A 15,549-nucleotide genomic window follows, 5' to 3' on the forward strand; every position below is an offset into this window, starting at 1 on the left:
CAGCGTTTGTAGCGAATTTCCTAGCATACTCTTGTACAAAATATGAAGACTACAACTATTGTAAAGGATCATGCCGAACCTTGGCGTTCTTGCTTTGCTTCTCTCGGCTTTGAGTCCTGATGAAGACAGCGCCTCGGATGATAGGAGGCATGTTGATGTATACCACTTTCTGAGGCTTTCTTTCTTTCAGCCTTATGTTCCAGACCCTCATCAGCGCCTGTCAAAGACCGACTCGGAAGAGCTTATGGGATCATCCAGACTAAGTGAACTCCTATTCGAAGTCTGCATTGATCCACCGTGAAGAGAAACAAGTCATCTGTATGGAAAAGCTCCTTGACTGTCTCTTTCTCCATGCCCAGCTCAGTGCAACCGAGCGGTGGACCCCAAGCTTGTTCTTTCGTGCAGTGCGCGTGTATGGTACTGGTCTCAAGGAGCATTCATGAGACTGGTTGTTGATTGTCCTTTTTTGGTGGTAACAGACACGGTGAGCCCGCGAAGGGTAGTGTGTGGAAGGTTGATAAATTGATCCTTTTGGAGAACTGTCACAAGACATAACAGATAGTGCGAAGAGTGTACCCTAGTTTTCGTCTTTGGTCGGTGTGGGCGCGCGTCACTTGTCCTTGTCCTGGTTGATAAATCAAGGAGTGCCGATGAACGAGGTGTTCGAGGGTTGGTGAGATCGAGGTCGAGGTCAAGCTCTGTCTGTCGAGTAAGAAGGTAGGTCATACACGATTACTGTGTCACACCATGTACGGGTGTGTGCGAGGCATATGATCGCCAGACGAGCTGTGCAGTGGACGATAACCAGATGACAAATCTCATGTTGCGTTTCCCTCGTGTCCTTGAGCCAGCTCGTCTCGGTCGACGTCCATCTCGTCTGCTTGGGGACCGAGGGAAGCAGGAGCAGCCGCGGAGGCAGGAAGAACAGAAAGAGTAGAGGTATGGGCGAGACCATTGACACCATTAGTACTCTTGGTGCCATTGGTCAGCTTCGTCTGACCGTTCGTCTTTCCATTTGCTTCTTCCTTGGCTTTCTTGGCCTTGTACTCCTTGTAGGTCATTGTCTTTGGCACAACATCAGTCAGAAATTCGAGGTTATCGACTCTCGACACAGCTCCGGCTGGTAATAGTAATTAGTGCATGCTTGACAATCACAGACCATTCTTTCGTGTGACTTACCAACATCGCGGTATTGGATGTTGCGGCGCTGCTTGCGTTCTGACTTGACGACATTGTGGGTTTGCTCGACGAGATATTGCAGGAACTGTTCCGTCGCAATGGTTATGGCAAAGGCGGCATTGTTAGAGCAGTTGGCTATATCTTCATCGGCATGAATGATCTTCTTGACACGCGCCACTATACAGGGAGAGTCAGCGGTTGTATACAATAGGAGAAACATCAAGTAGATGCAGGGAAGCTCACGTGGTAGCGACACGGTGCCTGTTATCTCAGCCGTGGGGGTGATTGGGGTGTTGTTGTAAGGCATTATTCTGTATTCCACTGTTTCTAGCTGTGATTTCAGAAGATAACAAGAGGCTGATCTGATGAAGTCACAGATTGCAAAGGCAGTAGCATAAAGATGCAGAGATGTATAGAATATCAAGAAGTAAGGTGTGGTGACTGGAGTGACGCTGGAATGAGAGAGCCGAGGGAGCTCAAAAGTGCAAGTGCATATACGGTATATGGAAAGAACGAGCACAAAAGCGCAAGGACAGGGTCTTACGTCGCGTCTGCTCGAGGAAGGCGCGTCTCTCCTTCCCCTTCATTCCGAAGTCAAGCCGTGGCTACAGTACCCCGATATGACCCTATTATCAGATGACAGCCGATACATGTCCACATCATAGCTGATGTCGCTGCGCAAGGAGACGCGCACTGCCGAGAAGTAGTGCTGTACAGTAATTGATCGAATGGCTCGGTAAACCCGACAAGGGAAGCAACAATGAGTGGAGTCTCGAGTTCCATGCCGACTCCTCCTATACCTAGACGACCATCACTCGGGACCAGTCTTTCAGGAAGGAGCTCTCTGAATCGTCGAATTACCACCCTCAGCGTTGTCGAAGAGGGCCATGTCCAAGACGTCAATCCGGAAGACCAAGTTGTTGCCGAAGAAATTGATGAAATCAAGCGCTACGAGGATTTCACCACCATAGATTGGGTGCGCGACGCCGCTCGTGAGCAGCAACGACGAAAGACAACAAGGCTACTGAACCTCAGCAATGAGTCTGGGAGAGGACCAGGCGGCGCGTGGCGACGAAAGCTATGGGAGAGCTATGATGCAGGTCAAGCGTGGATTGTGGTCAGCCTGGTCGGCATAGCCATCGGCTTGATAGCTGCCTGCTTGAACATTATAACAGAATGGTTGAGCGACATCAAGCTGGGATACTGTACCACTGCATTCTACCTCAACGAGAGCTTTTGCTGTTGGGGCGCTGAAGACGGTCAGTCTGGCATGCCTTGTAGCAGAGGCCATAATGCTGACGGCTCCTGTAGGCTGCGAAGAATGGCATCCGTGGAGCTCACATACTCTTGTAAACTATGTATTGTACATTATATTCTCGGTATGCCATCTGCCAAACAACCTTGCCCCTTCTCTCTCGTCTCATCTTCCTGACTTGTCTAGACTTCCTTCGCTTTCACCTCTGCTAGATTGGTAAAGTCTTTCGCACCTTATGCTGCCGGCTCGGGTATCTCTGAGATCAAGTGCATCTCCGCGGGCTTCGTCATGAAAGGCTTTCTTGGGTCTTGGACTCTGCTCATCAAGTCCACTTGTCTCCCCTTGGCCATCGCCTCGGGCCTGTCAGTGGGGAAAGAAGGACCTAGCGTACATTATGCCGTCTGTGTTGGCAATGTTATCTCCAGATTTTTTGACAAATATAAGAGAAATGCTGCCAAAACGCGAGAGATTTTAAGCGCTTGTGCTGCCGCTGGAGTGGCCGTTGCGTTTGGCAGTCCGATCGGAGGCGTCTTGTTTTCTCTCGAAGTGAGTCACACTGGCCCACACCAGTCTGACCTGACCGTAACCGCGGCTCTTTGCTGATAAACGCGTAGGAAATGTCGAATTACTTCCCCTTGAAGACAATGTGGCGAAGCTACTTCTGCGCTCTTGTGGCCACCGCAGTACTGGCAGCAATGAATCCCTTCCGCACCGGCCAGCTTGTTATGTTTACCGTCTCGTACGATCGCGAATGGCACTTCTTCGAATTGCCCTTCTACATCCTCGTAGGAATCTTTGGTGGCTTGTATGGCGCCTTCGTCATCAAATGGAACCTCCGTGCCCAGGCCTTTAGAAAGCGATATCTAACCAAATACGCCATTTTGGAAGCTACGCTCTTAGCAACATTTACCGCCATTGTCTGCTACCCCAACAAATTCCTTCGCATCGATATGACCGAGAGTATGGAAATACTTTTCTTGGAATGCGAAGGAGGCCATGACTATGACAAAGTTTGCGAGTGAGTGGACCCCGATCTGCTGACATGGCAATTCTTATATCACATACTGACTCTGTAGCCGCTCGAATCGCTGGAACATGGTGTTTTCTCTTGCTGTCGCAACAGTCTTGCGCGTATTCCTAGTCATCATCTCATATGGATGCAAGGTACCAGCCGGCATCTTCGTTCCAAGCATGGCTATCGGAGCATCGTTTGGACGCATGGTGGGCATTCTTGTGCAAGCCATCCATGAAGCCAATCCCAATTCCTCATATTTTGCTGCTTGCACACCAGATGTACCATGCATCACCCCGGGCACATATGCTTTCCTTGGGGCTGCCGCGGCTCTGAGCGGTATCATGCATATCACGGTCTCGGTCGTTGTGATCATGTTCGAATTGACTGGGGCTTTGACCTATATCTTACCAACAATGGTACGTGCAGCAGTGCCTCTGATTTTGACCGAGAAATACTGACGAAGATATACAGATTGTGGTCGGCGTGACCAAAGCAGTATCAGAGCGGTTTGGCAAAGGTGGCATAGCAGATCGTATGATCTGGTTCAGCGGCTTTCCTTTCCTTGACAACAAAGAAGACCACGTCTTCAACGTACCAGTATCGACAGTCGCAACATCAGTGTCTTCTCTCAAATGCCTCTCTACCTCGGGCATGAGCTTCAGCGAAGTGGAACGGCTGCTTCACGACAACACTTTCTCCGGCTTTCCGATTGTCGAAGATCACTTGTCAATGATCCTTGTTGCGTACATTGGCAGGACAGAACTGCGCTATGCTCTCGATAGAGCGAAACGTGAGCGGCACGTGCCCATGCATGCAAAATGCTCATTCGCCGGCAACAGCACTGCCAGCAGGAATCCGTCAATGACACCAACAACCCCTGCCCCTGTCATCTCTTTCGACGACGACGGCGACACTAGTGGTGATATGACCATTGACTTTTGCAGATTCATCGACAAGACGCCCATCTCTGTTCATCCTCATCTCCCTCTAGAGACAACCATGGAGTTATTCAAGAAACTGGGTCCGCGTGTCATTTTACTCGAGCATCGGGGGCGACTCCACGGCCTAGTCACAGTCAAAGACTGTCTGAAATACCAATTCCAAGCAGAAGCACACGAGAACCCACGTGATGACAGTGGGCTGAAGGAAGGTCAAGAACGGTTGTGGCAAATCATGAAAAAGACTGCGGGCTACGTGGGCGCTAAACTTGGATTGTCAAAGATGACAAGAATTGGCCATGTGAGACTGAATTCCACCGATCATTTCTCAAGTCCCAGAAGTGAAGATCCATCTCAGGAGCGAACAACCCATAGAGTTCATGGGAGTATGAGCCAAGGGCTCGAATTGGATGATCGGTAGATATGTTTAGTTACATTTTCGATATAATTTGACGACTTTACCAATGAGACATCACTTGTGCGCGCCCAATCACAAATCTCACCTTTTCATCTTGCTATAGATGAACCCTTCATATATTCTATCATTGAAGTCGATAGGAGCGCAGATTACAAATTCCGGAAGCGTATCAATATAATTGGGTCACATGTGCGCGCGAATTTTGACGTCATGCGCGTCGCGTCTCACGCACCTTACCACACAGCAGAACATCAACTTATAGCATTATCGACGAAAGCGCTGACAAGGCCGTTCCGACATAATCCAGGATGGATGCTATGGAGGGTGTCGAGTCGGCGACAGAAGACGCAAGTCTTGCCTCGACGCGTGGTGCAAAGCGTACAGCAGCTCAAGCATTTGCCAGAGGCCCACCGCCTCCAATCCGAGCTTTAGCAGCAGATGTAGTGAACAAAATCGCCGCGGGCGAGATCATTGTGGCGCCTTGGAACGCTTTGAAAGAGCTCATCGAGAATGCAGTCGATGCTGGAGCCACGAACCTTGAGATCCTGGTCAAGGATGGAGGGACGAAACTCTTGCAAATCACTGACAATGGCAACGGGATCAACAAGGATGACTTGCCGATACTGTGTCAACGCCATACGACGTCGAAAATCAAGGAGTTTGCTGATTTGTCGTCTATCCAAACATTTGGGTTCCGAGGGGAGGCCCTGGCTAGTATTAGTCACATTGCCCATTTGACTGTGACTACGAAGACCATGGAGAGCAGTTGTGCTTGGAAGGCGTACTATATCGAGGAAAAGCTCACACCTAACAAGCCGGGGCAGTCTGCAGATCCCAAGCCTTGTGCTGGTAGGCAAGGCACCCAAATCAGTGTCGAGGATTTGTTCTATAATGTGCCTACACGCCGACGAGCTTTTCGATCTCCTAGCGAAGAGTATGCTCGCATTCTTGATGTTGTGGGAAGATATGCCGTGCACTGCAAGAACGTCGCTTTCTCTTGCAAAAAACACGGCGAGTCTGGGCTGGGACTGGCGGTTCCGAGCAATGCGAGCGAACTGGATCGCATCAGACTGATCCACAATAGTCAGGTTGCGAATGAACTTATACCTTTTGAGGCTGCCAACGAGCGTTGGGGTTTCAAGTCAAACGGACTGATCAGCAATGCCAACTACCATAGCAAGAAGACGACGCTATTGCTGTTTATCAACCACAGATCTGTTGATTCTACAGCAATCAAGAAAGCGCTTGAGCATACGTATGCAACTTTTCTGCCAAAAGGTGGTCATCCGTTCATCTACCTAAGCCTGCAGATCGACCCAGCAAGAGTAGATGTCAACGTCCATCCCACGAAGCGCGAGGTGAACTTCTTGAATGAAGAAGAGATCATAGAGGTCATCTGTGAAGAGGTGCGTGAGCGGCTGGGTAAAGTAGACACCAGCCGAACATTCATGACACAAAGTCTGCTGGGCCCGAAGAAAACCACTACACCAGGTCTACATACCCAGTCAAGCATGTCCATTGCATCTCCAGGCTCACAAACAGATACTCCAAATGTACCGCGAACACCCAAAGCCGCACAGAAACCATACGAGAACAATCTTGTGCGTACGGACTCACGGGCACGCAAGATTACCTCCATGTTGCCCCCAGCCGTACCTTCTCCAAGCCACCTAGGCAATGATGCCCACCCAACAGATTTGAATGTCAACGTTGGCAGCGGTGACATGGAATACGAATACCAAGAAAAGGAACACACCATAGTCCGCCTCACAACAATCAAAGACCTGCGTGCCAGTGTGCGCTCAGAACTCCACGACGGCCTCGCCAACGTCTTCGCAAACCATACATTCGTTGGCGTGGTCGACAGCAGTTCGTCCCGGCGCATCGCGGCCATCCAATCCGGAGTCAAACTCTATCTCATCGACTACGGCTTGGTATCTGCAGAATTCTTCTACCAACTCGGGCTCACAGATTTCTCCAATTTCGGATCCATCCGTTTCAGATCCCCTCTGGACCTCCGAGAACTATTAAAGATAGCCATAGAGGTCGAAGCTGCTCGATATGATTCATCCGCAGACATGGAGCCACCAGACTGGAACGAAGTCGTCGAGTTCACCCGAGACCAGCTCATGGCGAGCAGAGAAATGCTGCGCGAGTATTTCTGCCTCGAAATCAACGAAGAGGGAGAACTGCTGGCCATACCGTTGCTTTTGAAAGGCTACATGCCGTCGATGAGCAAACTACCTAGCTTTCTGTTACGACTAGGTCCGCACGTAGACTGGGACAACGAGAAGAAATGTTTCGAGTCTTTCCTGAGAGAACTTGCTGCTTTCTACGCTCCGGAAGGTATTCCTTCCAGCCCCAAGAACATTCTCAGCAGCAATAGCGGCGGGGCAGAAGCCACAGAAAACAACAGTGAAGAAACGAATTCAACACAAAAGGACCAGCACCAAGCGGAGTCTCTCGAGCTAGACAAGAAAAGATACAGGCTCGAGCGGTGCATAGAAAACATACTGTTCCCAGCGTTCAGACAGAGATTGGTTGCCACAAAGGCACTCAGGAGGGGCGTTGTTGAGGTCGCTGATCTCAAGGGGCTGTATCGCGTTTTCGAGAGGTGTTGATTGCAGGGTTTAGGCGAAGGCAAGACGATGGTTAGAGGAAACCTGATGGAAGCATTTGTGTATCCTTCTCAAATGGAATGAGAAGCATATGCCGGTCGGGATTTTCCGGCCCTGCACGTGGCATGTATGGAGGTTGAGTACGCTCTCGCTGTTAACGAGCAATTTGATTGCGATCAGGCTCGATATTTGTATTTGATATACCCACTTTGCTAGAGTTATGAATTACGAAAAGAAGATGTGCGATAGCTATAGTAGCTAGATGCTCGATTCAGACATTGCAAAAACGGGGTATGTACTCTTCGGACGTGGCTATTGTGAGGATACGCCTGCAAACAAAGCTTGAAAGACGAAGCGTACTACGAAAGAGGCGAAAAGAAGCGAATCCTCCATGAACATCATCAGCCAGACAACATGTCGAACCGAATGTCATGACGATCTCTTCAAACCGCAGGCCGAACAATGATTCTCGAATCTCCGGAACGACTCAGACTCCAAAGGCAGTCTTCCGGTGGAGACCCGATTAGCCTTCGAGGCACGCGTAATGTTGCATAAGCTCTGCAGTGCGAAAAGACGAGAGTTCGCAGTCTCGCTGCTGATGATGACAAGCTCGTCGAAGATGTCGCTTACTGGTGAGCCTCTGCGGTCAGGGAGAAAGGCGTTTAGCTCTTCACTGGTGGCAGTTAGATCGGAGCCTTTGCGACGAAAGGATTCGAACTCGGGAATGCTAGCGAGGTCTGATGATGAGTCTGTCGATCCGGTTGAGCATGGTCGAGATTGATGGATGCCTATTAGCTCGCATTTGTACAGCAAGTAACGGGGGCCGTAGGAGTAGTCGTATTGGAGCGAACCAGCAGTATAGAATCCGAAGCCTTGGAAGCGTTCTCGTCGGACCCCTACGAGTTTATAGGAGATCTCGAAAGGACCATGGCGGGGATGGAATATTTGCGACGCTGTCTGGAGAATCTCTTGTTCGAGCAGTGCAAGTGTGTCTGCACAAGTGTCTGGCCTTTCTGATGCTGGTGACTGTAAACATCGGCATGTGAGACTCGCAGGATTAGGAGTACGTTTGAGAAAATTCACGATTGTCGTTTCATTGGGAGATGGACCGGTCCTTGTAGTCCTTCGCAAATGCCCATGGCGTTGTGGCGGTGGCTTGCTGATTTTACTCATGTCTCCTGCCTACAAGTCTCGAGTCTAGGAGAGAATAGTGTTCTCCAAAGGCAATCGATGGAACCCATGGCTTGCTGATGTTTTATGTTACGAGGTCAAGCTGTTCTGACGCAAGTGACGAATATAAAGGATCTTCAGGCAACCCACCTGTCGCACTCTACTTGGGGGCTAGTGGTACGATGGCTCGACTATCCCTGACCCATCGCAATGGGAGCTAGACCTATTACCATGTTATCATGATACAGAAAGGGATGATTACGAGTCAAGCTGAGGTGAGATATGCGGGTCAGTCATCGTTAAAGCTATTGGATCAGAGCATGCTGGTCTAGATGCAGAAGCCAGAAACTGATTGAGTTTGGATAACCAAATGGTCTGATGCACTAGCTAGCAAACGCGGTTGATTGCATGAGTGTGTGACCTACGAGTGCATATGCTGGACGACTATGAAGTCCAATTTCCGTGGCTAAGACAATGAGGAAGTCAAGCTCTGTGACTTTCTTGGCACCCGAAGCTGGCCACTCGAACCCCTAACCTCAGACCGCGTTCTCGACCTCATGAACCATTCTGATATTTCATCTGGGGGATCGATTCGGGATCTTCCCGCTCTCCTTATCAGACCGTGCGAAGAACAGATGGTCCGGCTCTCTTATTCGAAGCATTTCTAGTCTCTGGGCTACTGTCGGGGACATCGGGAATCTGTGATCGGTACTGATGCATTGTGTGTAACCTTACTCCCGGGGCTTCCCACACATGGAACATGCCCTCTCGAAAGCTGCAAGATCTCGCGCCTGCAATGGTCTGTCCCCTTGTCGTCTATTTAGACGAGGTTTCGCATTGGTGATGACATTTGACAAGCTTGCCAGAGCGCAGCCAAGACTTGCTGACCATTCTCCTGTCATGACCTCCGATTCCGAGCAATCCTGACCCTCGATTGCTAAAATTTCTACCAGATACTTTCGATGAAGCAGATACGCCCGGCCGTATTTCTCAGGCGGCGAATCTTCGGTCTGGTGCCTGACGACGAAGGTGCGTCCAGTTATGCGTTGATTTGACATCTCAGCGGGAAATGGGAAGACACGCGTGGCGTGTTGAACGAAATGCTCTGGATTTTTGTGCAGTATCATATGGATATCGTAAGTCCCGTAAGCGCTTGCTTCGTACCTTGTGCAAGCGCAAGAATCCCTTGCTCCTGAGGCTTTCCTGTTGACGAAAGAGTGTGCATAAGATGGCGATGGCATGTTCGTTTTGAGCTTGTTCGTGACCGTGAAAATGCCCTCGGGACAAACATATTTATACGTCTTATTCACTATCGAAGAGAAACCACTTGGACGGATATCCTGCATATACTATCGAGCCGTATGCCTCAATTGTCGATCACTCGGTCTATTTGATACCTATACCCGGTGTTGGAACCGCTTCGCACCCTCCTGATTGACACACTTGACCAAGACAAGAGCAGACACCACGTTCTGGACATCTGTGGTCACACTAGAGTTCATCTGGAAGCCCTGCCTGTCGCACGTACACCTGCAATGCCAAGTCGCCTCACTCGCGGATCAATTCTTTCTATCCTTCGTACTACATGTCACAGCACAACATCTATCGGCCTTGACATTACGCGTAGAACATGAGACGGGACCTCGAGTCTTGTTTATTCGTGAAGCTTACGAGTTCACAGAGGACTATATTGAAGATCGCGCAGCCACCTCCTAGGTCAACAGCATCATACTACGGATCTATATTGTCTGCAACACAGAATATCGGCATTATCGCTCGATACTTAGCTAGCCAAAATGTCTCCCCCCCAGGCCCAACCTGTGCTCTGTCGATTCTGACTTGGGTTGTTTTGAGTATCTTTGGAACAGAAGTCTCCTCGAACAGCTTGCCGGAATGAAGCATTTCAGCCACCCCTTTTGCTGCAAGCCATATCACCGGCATACCGTGGCCATTGAACCCTGAAATGGTGAACTGGTCAGGTTTCTTGGGGATGTTCCCAACGTGTGAGTTAGAGTCGAAGGAGTATCCCATGACGCCTGTCCATATGCTTTATTGCGGCACCACTGCCCTCCCATCCTCTGAAGTTTTTCTGCATGAAGTCTTGATAGTAGTCCTTTGCTGAATCTATCAAGCAACTATCGTCTGTGTTGTCATACCATTGATTGCGGTAACGTCGGAAGATGTCCTTAGCGCCGCCGACGATGATCCCGCCATCAGGACACTGGATGAGGTAGCTGCAGACACTAGGATCTCCAGGCTCGTATACGATGAAGGAGGTGTGAAGCAACGGAGCCGATGTCCCCGGCGGCACGGCAATATGACAACATATGCCTTTACACGGAATGATGTTTCCGGCATATTCGGGAAGAAGTGCCTTTGTATAAGCATTCGTCGCATACACAATCTTGCCAGCCCGAATGGTACCGCGTGCCGTACATACTTCATGGGTACCATTTTCGGTAGTTCTGACAAGGTTGACCGGTGTGTACGCTTGGATGCTGACCCCACGTTTGCGCAAGATGTGAACCAAGTGCATGATGAACTTGTAAGGGGACATTGTCGCAGCTGTGTAGGTTGCACAGACCTTTGCGTTCGTGACCCCGGTGATCTGTGTCCCTTTCAAAAGATTTTCTATATTTGTATCGTTCACATGGTCACACTTACCCCTGGAGTATCTTCACCTGCGATCACCTGAACGTCATTCATATAATCTAAATTGTGACTTACCATTGCATCATATACTCCTTTTACCATGGCCACAGATTCTTCATTACACCACACGTCGGTGACTCTGGTAAGTCTGAAGTCACAATCGATGTTCTCTTTCTGGACGACCTCCTTGAGAGCCGCGAGGTTTGCAATCTCGAATTCAGCCAGCTCTACCCCCTTGTCCAATCCGTCCCTCTCGATATAGTGAGGAATGTGTCCGTAAAGATCAGGACGAACGTGGCCACCTATGGTAGCGTCAGACGATACGGCATAAGAACTCCCTTTTATACCCACCATTTCGTCCGGTTGCACCTGAGCAGAGCCCACGGGCTTCCACGATTGTGATTGAAGCCGCACTGCCCGCCACTAGCAGATGGTAGGCAGTAGCGACTCCAGCATAACCTCCGCCGATAATCACAACGTCGCTTGTCTCTGGCAAGACTTCTGTAGACTGAAGATCATCCAATTCGTCCAACTTGCTACGCCAATGTGAACCGGTCGAATTTGGAACCGGCATGCCAGCCGCGCATTGGCGCGTCATCGTTCGAAATCATTTTATTAGTAGTGCGTTCTATTGCATGAAATGAAACACTACTGAGACGAATCCTTCTCTACGGGAATGAGGACACTGTACATATAGTCGATGAGCTTCGTCTGTATATGTTTTGTCTTATCATAGGTTCGTTATATAAGCCGCTCTAGGCAGCAAGTTGGGCTGGCTTTCGATAAGGGGCTTGTGAGCATTTCAATTTAATTCGCCCTATCGGTTCAACGGGATTCAATGGGGTTCTATGTACTCATAGTCTCATTAGCCCGGATCACTTCCATGAAGTCTGGGCTTGATATGAGAGTTGTAGCCAATATATCGTGAGTGTCGAGGGAAGAAGATCTAAATCCGGGTGCGGACTAAAATAATATGCCGCATCAGCTGCGTCCCCCACACTTCACTCCCGCCCAAATGTCTCGCCAACCACCAGACTAGAAAAAGCGATCGAAGCACAAAATACAGAGTGATCCAGGGCATAATCTCTGCTTCCTTGTCAAGCATTTTCTCGGTCGGTGGTATAACGACATCCGGAGGACGCCGGTTCTGGCATTATGCTCAGGCTCTCCTAACAAATGCCGAAAAAAACAAGCGCAACTTCCTCGCCAGAATGGCACATACAGCGATGATCTATAGTTACAATGTTCGAGACATGGTAAACATCAATAGAAGCCATGACCTCTGTGCATGAAAGCCTTCCGCACGCGTTTGAGTGGCTTGATTCGATGTGCAGAAGGTAGCAGAGTCGGAACATGCAACCCTGCAGCACTACGTACAAGGACGATAATTGCTGCATCGCTACACCTGGAAAGCTAAACGTGTAGGTATGCCAGTCTAATGGTAGAGACCAAACACATTACTCTTCAATTTCTTCTTAATGTTCCTATCACGGCCCCTACGGTTCTCGATATATGGCCGATCTTATCATAGGGCAAACGCTCGGCCAAGCGCTGATAGGCATCGCGTGCATATAGTGGAGATCAATAGATTTATCAAACGTACCTCAGCGACATCAACTCGCTCACACCACTTGCCAGCTTCAATGAGTATGCAGATACAAATCAATCATCTTCTAGCTTGATTGATCAAACCCAGCTCTTGCTGTATCCACCTTGCTACCTTCACCAAAATGGGCAAACACGTTGTCTTCGATGTAGTCGGTACCTGTGTCAGCTACGATGCCTTTTTCGAAGGCATTGACCGACACATTGGCCCACGACTACTCGAGCGTGGCATCCCCCCTCGACTTTTTGGCTTTTCCTGGATGGAGAGCGCTGAGCTCGAATTCACGTTCCTTTCAATGTCATCCAGATACTGTCCGTATGGCATCGTGTTCAAAGCAATGTTTTACCGCATGCTCTGGATGGCCGGCATTGAAGACCCCAGATCATTCGCCACCGATGAGGAGCGAGATGCCATTGTCGCGACATATTCGGACCTGAAACTAAGGCCAGGCGCCAAGGAGGCGATTGAGATGCTTCGTCATGATGGCTTCACTGTCTGGTGCTTCACAAGTGGAGATATTAAAAGGGTTAGAGGGTACTTTCTCAATGCAGGGGTCGACATGCCTCTCGAAAACTTCAAATCATGCGATGGCAAGGCCATAGCAAAACCTGCTCTGGCTGCGTATCAACCCATAATTGACTCGTTCGCGAAGGAGGATGAGAAGTGGTTCGCTGCAGCGCACTACTGGGATGTAAGCTCTGCGAAAATGGTTGGGTATGATATTTCTTTGTACTTTTCGTTTTGTCTCTCCTACTTACTTGTCGCAGGTTCAAGGGTGCGTACTGCTCAGTCTATGAGAAGGAAAGCTGCGCCGAGATCTTCGGGGTGGAGATGGATGTCCTTGCTAAGACCTTGCCTGAGATGGCGAAAAAGATGATCGAAGCGTCGAAGGCCTGAATGTTGGAAAAGCGTCATGTAGGTCAGTGACTGGTCTGCCAACGCCTACGACGTAGGCGATGTTTTGAATTCATCCAGGCTACTCAAAGCCAACGAGCCCGAGTATAACGAGTGAGATGCAATTAGACACATCTTAGATATCCAGTGTAGCCCGGCATCCGCATATGACCACATCTCCTATGGAACGTGTGTACACCTAGGATCCGGATTCGAAGTGAACGACAACAGCCTTGACAAGAGATTGCTTGTCCATTGTAGTCGACTTGGAATAGGGACAAACACAGTCCAAATTGTCAAAAACCAGATCTATCTCGATATCTCGAGCTCTTAACCCCTTCTTATCGGGCACATAGAATACGTCCTTGATGCCTCCCGGCCAACATCGTTCTGGCAACGTCGAGGTACACGTACGACAAGATCGTCCACTCGTGTCAGACTGGTATCCAGCCGCAACGTACCCTTCCACAAGCTGTGCAGACATTACCGCCAGCGGCTAAGGAATGCGGATATATAGAAGTGCTAGTTGTAGGCAGAGTATCACGAAACCCGACCGTCTGATCGTAATCGTCTGGCATTAAAGCCAAGATCCTCAAGACACTCTGATAGGCCCTCTGAACGCTGGTCGTAGTCTCACCAACGACTAGCACCGGCAAACTAGGATCGCTACCGGACACGAAGACATAGAACATCTTCCAGGCTAGGTTCTCCACACCACCATTCGCAACGACTTGTGTGGATGATACCTGTCTGCAATTGACCTTGATTGGCTGAAGCCCAGGAAAAACAGTCAATGCATGCCGCACTAACCAAGTTGTCAATTCCAGCAGCGTGACTAACGAGGTTGACGACATTACTCACGAATCTCGATGCCAATTGGTTCATCCCCGTCGACAGGCACCGCCGGCGGCGGTAATGTAATAGAGGGTGGATCGCGGCAAGAACAGAGACCTGGACGTGGAGCAGAAGGATAACCTTCGAGACGCGGCCGACTTCCTTTTGCTGGCATCCACGCGTCTCTGACAAGGACGGCGGGTAATTTGGAGCTATGCCCGAATACCCATATCAGCTCTGACACTTACGCTTCTCATCATCACAACATCATCATCATCCATTGCATCCGACTTACTCCTCGGCCAAAGGCGTCTTGGGATCCAAATCCTTCTTGATCGCCATAGGCAACACTGGTTGCAATCTCAACATCCTGTCTTGTTCTTCGTAACCGCGAGACTGGACTATTTTATTTCTTCCGCAAAAGAGAAATCCAAAGGTGTTTTCGACCAAGTAAAGATGTACAAGGCAAAGGTGAAAAGAAGCAAACTTTCTCGAGGCCAACCGGGTACTTTGATCGACCCATTGGTTCAATCCGAAACCTGCACAACCAGGCTACTGGATCTTCCTTCCGGCAGGAGGTGTACGACCTTACCTGAGACATTTTGTTATCATTGTTGTTGTATGTACTACAGCTTTGTCGTACGAAGGAAAAGGCCGAAACGAGGCTAGTCTCCAATGCTCTCCGTCGTATCTGGCATCGAGGGGCTACGACTCTGCGGTATGGCCATGTTCTTATTTTCAAGGCTCCAAAAAGGGCCCTCAACGTCCCCTCGAGGATCTGCGAAGCTATGGCGGTTGCCGGGGTATAGTCTCTATACACGTTCTTCAAATGGCAAAGATGAGGCGGCGTCTTATTATGCCTGTTTACTCTGATGAGCGATAGTGAAAATGAGTGGTCCCTGGTAATAGTCGAGCATGCAAAGGTCGTTTGCTGTCATGCAGTGAGATTTCCTGTTACCCATGATCGTCA

At 49.5% G+C, this 15,549-nt stretch overlaps 5 protein-coding genes across 5 annotated transcripts; 3 read left to right on the forward strand and 2 right to left on the reverse strand.

The window, feature by feature from the left end:
* Positions 1–818: 818 nt before the first annotated feature.
* AAFC00_001884 (uncharacterized protein) lies at positions 819–1,486 on the reverse strand (the record flags this gene model as incomplete). Its single annotated transcript, XM_069341143.1, has 3 exons — positions 819–1,120; positions 1,180–1,356; positions 1,423–1,486. 3 exons carry the CDS (start codon positions 1,484–1,486, stop codon positions 819–821), a joined length of 543 nt encoding a protein of 180 aa, XP_069204653.1.
* A 453-nt stretch (positions 1,487–1,939) lies between these two features.
* On the forward strand, positions 1,940–4,808 carry AAFC00_001885 (uncharacterized protein; the record flags this gene model as incomplete). The annotated part of the gene is made up of 6 exons (XM_069341144.1): positions 1,940–2,438; positions 2,491–2,558; positions 2,621–2,980; positions 3,049–3,452; positions 3,511–3,865; positions 3,921–4,808. The coding sequence occupies 6 exons, from the start codon at positions 1,940–1,942 to the stop codon at positions 4,806–4,808; spliced, it is 2,574 nt and encodes an 857-aa protein (XP_069204654.1).
* Positions 4,809–5,113: 305 nt separating this feature from the next.
* On the forward strand, positions 5,114–7,426 carry AAFC00_001886 (uncharacterized protein; the record flags this gene model as incomplete). The annotated part of the gene is made up of 1 exon (XM_069341145.1): positions 5,114–7,426. The coding sequence occupies one exon, from the start codon at positions 5,114–5,116 to the stop codon at positions 7,424–7,426; it is 2,313 nt and encodes a 770-aa protein (XP_069204655.1).
* A 3,175-nt stretch (positions 7,427–10,601) lies between these two features.
* Positions 10,602–11,843, reverse strand: AAFC00_001887 (uncharacterized protein; the record flags this gene model as incomplete). The annotated part of the gene is made up of 3 exons (XM_069341146.1): positions 10,602–11,201; positions 11,258–11,547; positions 11,597–11,843. 3 exons carry the CDS (start codon positions 11,841–11,843, stop codon positions 10,602–10,604), a joined length of 1,137 nt encoding a protein of 378 aa, XP_069204656.1.
* Positions 11,844–12,975: 1,132 nt separating this feature from the next.
* AAFC00_001888 (uncharacterized protein) lies at positions 12,976–13,748 on the forward strand (the record flags this gene model as incomplete). Its single annotated transcript, XM_069341147.1, has 2 exons — positions 12,976–13,565; positions 13,619–13,748. The coding sequence occupies 2 exons, from the start codon at positions 12,976–12,978 to the stop codon at positions 13,746–13,748; spliced, it is 720 nt and encodes a 239-aa protein (XP_069204657.1).
* Between the last annotated feature and the right edge of the window lie 1,801 nt (positions 13,749–15,549).

Source organism: Neodothiora populina, assembly GCF_041146345.1.
Source record: "Neodothiora populina strain CPC 39397 chromosome Unknown canker_contig_13, whole genome shotgun sequence".
NCBI classification, from domain to species: Eukaryota; Fungi; Ascomycota; class Dothideomycetes; order Dothideales; family Dothioraceae; genus Neodothiora; species Neodothiora populina.